The sequence below is a fragment of the Micropterus dolomieu genome, linkage group LG12 (assembly GCF_021292245.1).
Source record: "Micropterus dolomieu isolate WLL.071019.BEF.003 ecotype Adirondacks linkage group LG12, ASM2129224v1, whole genome shotgun sequence".
Lineage (NCBI taxonomy): Eukaryota > Metazoa > Chordata > Actinopteri > Centrarchiformes > Centrarchidae > Micropterus > Micropterus dolomieu.
The window spans coordinates 5,908,738-5,919,927 of NC_060161.1; the positions used below are offsets into that span (position 1 = coordinate 5,908,738).

General features: G+C 45.9%; 1 protein-coding gene across 2 annotated transcripts in view; it reads left to right on the forward strand.

Moving 5' to 3' along the window:
• Positions 1-4,280, forward strand: part of LOC123980621 (protein quaking-B-like) — a 24,883-nt gene extending 20,603 nt beyond the window's left edge. For both annotated transcript variants that reach the window (XM_046065118.1, XM_046065117.1), the window contains 2 exons: positions 3,470-3,557; positions 3,707-4,280. In XM_046065118.1, coding sequence (XP_045921074.1) covers positions 3,470-3,557; positions 3,707-4,113 — 495 coding nt within the window. In that variant the 3' untranslated portion in view covers positions 4,114-4,280. The remainder of the gene's footprint in view (positions 1-3,469; positions 3,558-3,706) is intronic.
• The last annotated feature ends 6,910 nt before the right edge of the window (positions 4,281-11,190 follow it).

Genomic DNA, 11,190 nt, shown 5'->3' on the forward strand with positions numbered 1-11,190 from the left:
CTTTGATTTAAATAATTTCGATGGTCGGGGGACAGACACCGTCACTATAGGATTTTCACTAAGTAACTCCTGAAATGGAGGAGCAGAGAAGTGTGTTAGACTGCGACTCTGCGTAGGGTTTTGGGTGAGTAACTGCTGAAAAAGAAGGGCAGAGAAGTGTGTTAGACTGCGACTCTGCGTAGGGTTTTGGGTGGGTAACTGCTGAAAAAGAAGGGCAGAGAAGTGTGTTAGACTGCGACTCTGCCTCCTGGTCTCAACTCTTGGTTGTCATGGATTTGGTCCACTAATAAACTTGGCCAGATTTCTAGAAATGAGAGCTGCTCCTTCCCAAGTGGGATGGATGCCGTCTCTCCGGATCAGACCAGGTCTTCCCCAGAAAGTCTGCCAATGATCTACAAAGCCCACATCGTTTGCTGGACACCACCTCGACAACCAGCGACGGAATGACGACGTGCGGCTATACATGTCATCACTGGTCAGATTTGGCAGGGGTCCAGAGAAAACTACTACAGTGTGACTGTATGCTACAGTCTGGCTGTTGTTACAGTCTGACTGTGTGCCACAGTGTAACTGTGTGTTACATTGTGGCTGCATGCTACTTTGTGACCGTTTTTACTGTCTGGCTGCTGTTACAGTCTGGTTGTTGTTACAGTCTGACTGTTGTTACAGACTGGCTGCTGTTACAGTCTGGCTGTTTTTCCAGTGTGACTGTGTGCTGTTACAGTCTGACTGTTGTTACAGTCTGGCCGTTGTTGCAGTCTGACTGTTATTACAGTCTGACTGTTGTTACAGTCTGACTCTGTGTTCCAGTCTGACTGTTATTACAGTCTGACTCTGTGTTCCATTTTGACTGTTGTTACAGTCTGACTGTTGTTACAGTCTGATTGTTGTTCAAGACTGACTGTTGTTACAGACTAGCTGTTGTTACAGTCTAGCTGTTGTTACAGTCTGGCTGTTTTTCCAGTGTGACTGTATGCTGTTACAGTCTGGCCGTTGTTACAGTCTGGCTGTTGTTACAGTCTGGCTGTTGTTACAGTCTGACTGTTGTTACAGTCTGACTGTGTGCTACAGTCTGGCTGTTGTTACAGTCTAGCTGTTGTTACAGTCTGACTGTTGTTACAGTCTGACTGTTGTTACAGTCTGACTGTGTGCTACAGTCTGACTGTTGTTACAGTCTGACTGTGTGCTACAGTCTGGCTGTTGTTACAGTCTGGCTGTTGTTACAGTCTAGCTGTTGTTACAGTCTGGCTGTTGTTACAGTCTGACTGTTGTTACAGTCTGGCTGTTGTTACAGTCTGACTGTTGTTACAGTCTGGCTGTTGTTACAGTCTGACTGTTGTTACAGTCTGACTGTTGTTACAGTCTGACTGTGTGCTACAGTCTGGCTGTTGTTACAGTCTGGCTGTTGTTACAGTCTGACTGTGTGCTACAGTCTGGCTGTTGTTACAGTCTAGCTGTTGTTACAGTCTGACTGTGTGCTACAGTCTGGCTGTTGTTACAGTCTAGCTGTTGTTACAGTCTGGCTGTTTTTACAGTGTAACTGTGTGTTACAGTCTGACTGTTGTTACAGACTGGTTGTTGTTACAGTCTGGCTGTTGTTACAGTCTGGCTGTTTTTACAGTGTAACTGTGTGTTATAGTCTGGCTGTTTTTACAGTCTGGCTGTTTTTCCAGTGTGACGGTGTGTTACAGTCTGACTGTTGTTATAGTCTGACTGTTGTTACAGACTGGTTGTTGTTACAGTCTGGCTGTTGTTACAGTCTGGCTGTTTTTACAGTGTAACTGTGTGTTATAGTCTGGCTGTTTTTACAGTCTGACTGTGTTACAGTCTGGCTGTTTTTACAGTGGAACTGTGTGTTATAGTCTGGCTGTTTTTACAGTCTGACTGTGTTACAGTCTGGCTGTTTTTACAGTGTGACTGTGTGTTACAGTCAGACTGTACTACAGCCTCGCCATGTGTTGCAGTCTGACTGTGTGCTACAGTGTGACTTGTGTTACAGTTTTGCCGTTGTTACAATGTGACTTTAACACACAGTCTGGCTGTTGTTACAGTGTGACTTTTGTTCCAGTGTGACTGTTGTTACCGTCTGGCTGTTGGTACTATCTGGCTGTTGTTACAGTGTGACTTTTGTTCCAGTGTGACTGTGTGTTACTGTTCTCATTGTCCATCTAACACGACAGCTTTGATGGACATGAAGTGGATTTATCTCTGATGGACCAGCTGAATACACAGGATATGGAAATGCAGAGCTCAACACTGTGGGTGACAAAGTTTGCAGAGCGATAGGAAAGCTCACTTCATATCTAACAGGTTGTTGAGCCCTGGTTCAGAGGGTTTTAATGAATCTGACCCGAAACACTTGTACAGCATCAGAACATCCAAAGGCGTCCAGAACAAGAGCTTTTATTATGAAGGAGAAGAGGAAACATTCATTTACCAACTTCCTCCTGTGATGTGAATCTTGTCTGCATGAGGCTTTAGACTTTGTGTGTCAGACAGTCAGACAGGATTCTGAAGTGCAGTGATTCTGCTGATCCTCACTTCCTCCACTCTCACTTCCTTGATTTCATCCGGCCAGTGACGAGCCAGGGAAACTCTGTTGCCAGGCGAGGAAAGGGGAAGAGGACCTGATCACATGCTCGGTGTGTCATGTGTTCAGACCTGACAGGAAGCTGGTTTCATGTTGGAGTGAGGGGTGAAGAAGTAAAGGCTCTGAGGTTAGCATGCTAATAGCTAGCCTTCTGTAGGTTCAGTTCACTACATTACAGAAGCTCTCTCTCATTTGAACCCACCGAAACCCACTCTAACCTTACTTGTCCCCACCTGAACCCACCTGCTAGGCTAACTTTATTGTCCCCAAGGGGAAATTCTGCTTGGGCACAGTGCAGTGTTGCTTCATAACAAACATCACAAGAATGTTGTACTTCACAAGAGGAAAATATAAACACAGAAGAAAAATACATTGTTGACAACATAGTTTCATGGATTGGGTGGTGGTGGTGATGGCACAATGGATAAGACGCCTGCCTTTGGTGTGAGAGACCCGGGTTCCCCCACTGTGACCCATCCACAATTGTGTCCCTGAGCAAGATACTTAACACCTAATTGCTACAGAGGCGTGCGACTTCTGACATGTATAGCAATTGTAAGACGCTTTGGATAAAAGCGTCAGCTAAATGAATAAATGTAATGTAAATGTAATGGATTAAAGTGCTAACGTGCTAGTGTGGTTGTTGCACATTGCTCCATTGAACTGAAGTTTGTGTAACATGCATCTGCTAAGGTGCTAGTGTGTTTATTGCATGTTGCCCTGTTGCACCAAGATAACAATTAAAGTGCTAAAGTGCTCACATATTTACTGCACACAGCTCTATTTTACATTGTTCAGCAGCTTATGTGTGTAATGCACATACAGTACTCTATAGTAGTAGCATCAGTTGTAGTATTTGATGGCTGTACTGTGTTCCAGGCGGAGGGGGAGGACAGTCTGAAAAAGATGCAGCTGATGGAATTAGCCATCCTGAACGGGACCTACAGAGACGCTAATGTCAAACCCTGTAAGATACCGACCAATCAGAGGCTGCCTGACCAGTCACTGACCAATCAGAAAGCAGAACAACCACACCTTACTTTGTGCTAACTGTCCTCCTCCTCTTCTTCCTCCTTGTTTTTCTCCCCCTCGTCCTCCTCCTCCTGCCCCCCCCAGCCGCCGTCTCCTTCTCTCTTGCAGCCTCCTGTCAGACTCCTCGTTTCCTCTCTGGCCCTGCCCCCGTGTTGGCTCCACCCACCACCCTGCGTACACCTGCCCCCACTGGCCCCACTCTCATGCCTCTGATTCGTCAGATCCAGACGGTGCTGCCCAATGGGACACCTCACCCAACAGCTCTGATGCCGGGGGCGGGGCCCGAGTCCGGTCTGATTTACGCGTCGCCGTACGACTACCCCTACGCTCTGGCGGCGCCGGCTTCCATCTTGGAGTACCCTCTGGACTCTGGTGGGGTGTTAGGTAAGCCTGCCCCCCCCTGCTCCTGCGACTGCTCCCCCGCGCCTCATCACCACCCCCACGGCCAGTGGAGCCCCGCCCCCACACTGCTCCTCAGACACACCTCCTAAAAGATGGAATAGAAGTGCCCCTCCACGCCACACACCTCGTTCACAGCTGAAACCTGCAGCATGGCCCCCTGCTGGACGGAGTCAGAAACTGTGAACTCTGATTGGAGGAAAGGGATGAGTTCATTCACATCAGCTGAACATTAAAATAAATGTTCCAACATTAAAGACAGCGGAGAGTTTATTATTTCTGTAGGAAGGCGGTGGCTTCTGCTGTCCTTCCTGTCAGTAAACCATCAGAACATAAAATCCAGTATGAAGTTTCTGCTGTAAAACATGTTAGGGGATAAAAGCAAATTCATCTTCAGTCCACAGGGGGGCACAACTGCTCCAACACAATGTTTTAACTTCTGCAGTCAGGTGATGTGTCTGCTGTGAACAAGGCGTTCAGGTACAACTGTGTTCACTCTGCCTTTACTGTCGTCTGATTGGCTGAATATGTTTGTACTACTGTTTTACACACAGAGTTTTATTTAACAAGATCAAAGTGACGTTAGAATCCATGTTCATCACTTTCAACCTGAAGTCATGTGACCGCAGCTTACTGCACTGAAGCACGTACCACCTGGAAATCTTTGACAGTGAAACCAACACACCTCCAACACGCCTCCAACACACTACCAACACACCTCCAACACGCCACCAACATACCTCCAACACGCCACCAACATACCTCCAACATACCACCAACACGCCTCCAATACACCACCAACATACCTCCAACATACCACCAACACTTCTCCAACACACTACAAACACATCTCCAACACGCCTCCAATACACCTCCAATACACCTCCAACACGCCTCCAATACACCTCCAACATACCACCAACACACCTCCAATACACCACCAACATACCTCCAACATACCACCAACACGCCTCCAACACACTACAAACTCACCTCCAACACGCCTCCAATACACCTCCAACATACCTCCAACATACCACCAACACACCTCCAATACACCACCAACATACCTCCAACATTCCACCAACACGCCTCCAACACACTACAAACACACCTCCAACACGCCTCCAATACACCTCCAATACACCTCCAATACACCTCCAACACGCCACCAACATACCTCCAACATACCACCAACACACCTCCAATACACCACCAACATACCTCCAACATTCCACCAACACGCCTCCAACACACTACAAATACACCTCCAACACGCCACCAACATACCTCCAACATTCCACCAACACGCCTCCAACACACTACAAACTCACCTCCATCACGCCTCCAATACACCTCCAATACACCTCCAACACGCCACCAACATACCTCCAACATTCCACCAACACGCCTCCAACACACTACAAACTCACCTCCAACACGCCTCCAATACACCTCCAATACACCTCCAATACACCTCCAACACGCCACCAACATACCTCCAACATACCACCAACATGCCTCCAATACACCACCAACATACCTCCAACATTCCACCAACACGCCTCCAACACACTACAAATACACCTCCAACACGCCACCAACATACCTCCAACATTCCACCAACACGCCTCCAACACACTACAAACTCACCTCCATCACGCCTCCAATACACCTCCAATACACCTCCAACACGCCACCAACATACCTCCAACATTCCACCAACACGCCTCCAACACACTACAAACTCACCTCCAACACGCCTCCAATACACCTCCAATACACCTCCAATACACCTCCAACACGCCACCAACATACCTCCAACATACCACCAACATGCCTCCAATACACCACCAACATACCTCCAACATTCCACCAACACGCCTCCAACACACTACAAATACACCTCCAACACGCCACCAACATACCTCCAACATTCCACCAACACGCCTCCAACACACTACAAACTCACCTCCATCACGCCTCCAATACACCTCCAATACACCTCCAACACGCCACCAACATACCTCCAACATTCCACCAACACGCCTCCAACACACTACAAACTCACCTCCAACACGCCTCCAATACACCTCCAATACACCTCCAATACACCTCCAACACGCCACCAACATACCTCCAACATACCACCAACATGCCTCCAATACACCACCAACATACCTCCAACATTCCACCAACACGCCTCCAACACACTACAAATACACCTCCAACACGCCACCAACATACCTCCAACATCCCACCAACACGCCTCCAACATACCTCCAACATGCCTCCAACACGCCGCCAATATGCCTTCAACACGCCACCAACACGCCTCTAACACACCTCCAATACCCCGCCAACACCACCAACATGCCTCCAACACAGATCTGTGTTCTGATACTAAATGACATTTTGGGATTGATGCTAACTGCTAACTGTACTAAACTGTGTTGTCAGCGGCAGAATCACACTGTAAAGCTCCAAACAACTTGACTTTTTTAAAGATGTATTAAGACCTGAGATGAATTATAAATAAGGAAAAAAACAGGGAAATGCCAAAAATCCTCAGTTAAACATGTCTAAACAGGAGACAAAGGGCTGTAAAACAGGATTTAGGTAAAACACTGGTTTAGATTCAGAACCACTGAAGTCCTTTAAAGCACAGAACAGACTGTTGTTTTCTCAATATTATGACTTTATTCTTTAAATTTGTTCTTGTTTTCCAAGCTGTGGAAAAGGCTGTGATAGCCAATAAGAGATCGAGCTGAAGGGGGCGTGGTCCTAATTATGACATCACAGAAAGACTTGTTTGTTGTTTAAACCTGAAAGCCTCATCTCATCTCATCTGTAACCACAATCTTTGACTTTTGTGACTTAACCTGCATTTCTAATGATGTTCTCTGTGTAGCTGTGATGATGTGTTGACACACCTGTACCCGAACGTACCTGTACTAGAGCGTACCTGTACAGGAGCGTACCTGTATCCGATTGTACCTGTACAGGAGGGTACCTGTACCCGAGCGTACCTGTATCCGAGCGTACCTGTACAGGAGCGTACCTGTACCCTAGCGTACCTGTATCCGATTGTACCTGTACAGGAGGGTACCTGTACAGGAGGGTACCTGTACCCGAGCGTACCTGTATCCGAGCGTACCTGTACCCTAGCGTACCTGTATCCGATTGTACCTGTACAGGAGGGTACCTGTACCCGATTGTACCTGTACAGGAGGGTACCTGTACCCGAACGTACCTGTACAGGAGCGTACCTGTACCCGAGCGTAACTGTATCCGAGCGTACCTGTACAGGAGCGTACCTGTACCCGAGCGTACCTGTACCCGAACGTACCTGTACAGGAGGGTACTTGTACCCGAACGTACCTGTATCCGATTGTACCTGTACAGGAGGGTACCTGTACCCGAGCGTACCTGTATCCGATTGTACCTGTACAGGAGCGTATCTGTATCCGATTGTACCTGTACAGGAGCGTATCTGTATCCGATTGTACCTGTACAGGAGCGTATCTGTACCCGATTGTACCTGTGCAGGAGCGTACCTGTACCTGTGCAGGAGCGTACCTGTACCTGTGCAGGAGTGTACCTGTACAGGAGGGTAACTGTACCTGGACTTACCTGTACCTGTATGAACTGCTGTGTGACACTGCGAACAGCTGACTTCATGACGGTTTGGGTGATTGTGGTCTGGTGCAGGTGCGGTGGCCGCTAAAGTTTGGAGACAAGAGCTGTGAGTCCATCCTTACCGAAGGATGGTGACTGTAGACCATAGGTTAGTTCGCTCAGACCCGCCCCCTATTCCTATACCACTTTTCCCATAATCCACTTCTTTACCTCAGCTGACATCTGTTCAGGGCATTTTCACACCAACAACCAACTGAGTTCACCAGAGTGAACCCCGAGTGATCAGGCGACAGAAAGTCTTTAACGTCTGACACACCGTATCAGAGTACCTCCAGGTGTGAAAACGGCCTACAGGTAACAGGAGAGGTGGTTTCTGGGAAATGCAGTAGGGATGTGCGATGGTGAAGCCCCCCTGTCAGCCCACCAGGATGTGATCCAACAGAAGCTAAATGTCGCAGCACAGGGATGATATTTGTTAGTTCAGAAATGTTTAAATGACTTCCTGCTCCATCATTTTGAGGACTTTACGGACCCGCCGTGATGTTGATGAAAAATAATGGACCAGACACTTTTAACTGGAAGAAGAGGGACAAACTGTATTTAATCCAAGTCTTAAAAAGATGTTTTAATAATATTACTTTCATCTCTGTAGGTCCAAAGAGAGGGCCAGGAATGGTTAGCCTAGCTGAGCACAAACTAGTTGCTAACTCCTGCTAAGACCACATGATTCTCCACTCAAACATGTTAGAAGGTGGTTGTTCTCTACAGATGGAGCTATGCTAGCAGTTTCCCCTTGCGCCCAATCTTTGTGCTAAGCTAGGCTAAGTTAGAACCAAACACTGGAAGAGACGGAGAACAAGAGTTTGGAAAAAGTTCTCAGCGGTTAATGTGACGTTAGCTAATGTTAGTGTTTGTCTGCGCTCAGATCAAGTCTGTTTGACTTTTTGCCACAAATGAATTTAGTTTTTCAACTGTCAGACCGGTCAGGTCCCTCAGAGCCAGAGTGGTGATTGGACTGGAGACCTTAAGGTTTCTCTGAACCGACAGACCCGTAAAACTCCTTTATCCAACCTTAGTCCGAGACAGTGACGCGCCCTGAAAAACCGGACCATGAACCTCTGGATGAAGATCCTGATGTTCCTGCTGATGAACGAATGTTTGTTTATCTCCAGTATTCAGGACAGAGAATCCAGTCCTGATCCAGAGGCGGAAAGGCTGTGGCTGCCATGATGTCACAGCATATAGCTTTAGACCAATCAGATTGTTTAACATCCAGGAGAGTTCCAGAGTTACTGTGAGGTCACGGTCATCAGCAGGAATGATTTCCTCTCTCACTCTGAAGGGTCCATAACTGGTCCAGAAGCAGAATCCTATCCTATAGTATTTTTGTGAGGAGTTGTTACTAAACCGATCAAACGGTAATCTTATTGATCACAAAACAAAGTAACCGATGGTAACACTGACAGAATTAATGAAGAACTGTGATGCAGCAGAGTCCTGGTCCTGGGATCCTGCCTGAGACCTCCATCACAGTATCAGATTCATTCGTCTAAACTCAACACACATCTCGTATAACAGCCATGTGGCCCAGACAGGATTTATTCACGTCTCCATGGTGACGGCGTCAGGCTGGATGCTGTCACGCAGCAGCGGGTTGCGTTCAGGTGCGACCAGTAAACCTGTGTGTTTGCTGCTGCCTGTGATGGCGGCAGACAGGTGGACGACATGTGTCTTCAGTAGCTCGGTGTGATGTCAGTGCAGAAAAACAAGTTCACAATTTAGTGTTTTTACAACAACTCGGTGAAACCTGGGCCAGGAGCTCCAGATTCAGGATGTCAGCAGGGAAACAGAGCTGGGAGGTCTGAGGACTCCCTGGTTCCTCTGTTCTCTCTCTCTCTCAGCGGTTTCTTTAAACATTACAAACATCTGTGGCTTCTTCAGAAACACATTTAATAATCTGACTTTGCACTGAGCTCTGAAAGAACTACTTTTGTCCTCCTTCTCCTCCTCCTCCTGCCGCCAGCACGGCAGACATTTTTAAACTCAAACCTCAAAGACGATGATTTAAAGGGAATAAATGTTTTGCCCTGAGCAGCTTCAGGTCACTTTGAGAAGATGAAGAGTATGATGTATCTACAGAAATTATTCCACTTGAGACTTTGTTTTCTGTTTTATTATTTCTGTCATTTTTTGTTGGTGCAAAGAAAGTAGTATTTACTCGTGGCTTGTTGAGATATATAAATCTATGTAAATTATGTGAAAGCAAGTATAAAGCAGGAATGTAAATGCGAGATCTGACCAGTAGAGGTCAGTCTGTAGGAAAAGATTTTAAGTGCCACTTTAGAAATATCCTCTATTTTTGAATCTGTCGTTCTTTGTCCAGATGACATCCCTGTTTCTATGAATAATAGTGTCTTTACACTGAGGGCTGTTAGCACCAAACCTTCTGTTTAGGAAAAGACAACTTGTAGTGTTGCTTTCTGTCATCACAGCAAAGATTTCATGTTTGTTGTAAAGAGAAAATATTCGTTTTTGAAATTCAATAAAAGCTATTATTGAGTAAAAAGAGCAGAAAGATATCAGTGTCCTCTGTATGAACAGGAATCCTTTTTCTTTTTCCATTCAGACTTGATTTATTTATTTTACCTTCATCATCTGCTGCTGTTTCACCGGTCAATTTGTTCAAAACATGATGGGCCGAGACAGTGACATGCCCTGAGAAGCCGGACCATGAACCGTCCAAGTCTGGATGAAGAACCTGATGTTCCTGAAACCAACCACAAAGAAAACCTAAACCACCACAAAGACACTCAAAACAAAAGAGACATAAAACCACCACAAAGACACACAAAACAAAAGTGACACAAAACTACCACAGAGAAACTTAAAACCACCAGAAAGACTCTGAAAACAAAAGAGAACAAAACTACCACAAATAAACTCAAAACCACCACAAAGAGACACAAAACAAAAGAGACATAAAACCACCACAAAGACACACAAAGCCACCACAAAGAGACATAAAACCACCTCAAAGACACACAAAACAAAAGAGACATAAAACCACCACAAAGACACACAAAACAAAAGAGACATAAAACCATCAGAAAGAGACACAAAACCACCACAAAGACACAAAACAAAAGAGACACAAACCTACCACAAAGAACCTTAAAACCACCAGAAAGTGACGCAAAACAAAACAGACACAAAACCACCACAAAGACACACAAAGCCACCACAAAGAGACATAAAACCACCACAAAGACACAGAAAACAAGAGACATAAAACCACCACAAAGAGACACAAAACCACCACAAAGACACAAAAAACAAGACACATAAAACCACCACAAAGACACACAAAACAAAAGAGACATAAAAGTAACACAAAGACACAAAAAAAGGGACATAAAAGTACCACAAAGACACACAAAACAAAAGAGACACAAAACTACCACAAAGAAACTTAAAACCACCAGAAAGACACTCAAAGCAAAAGAGAAAAAAACTACCACAAAGAGACACAA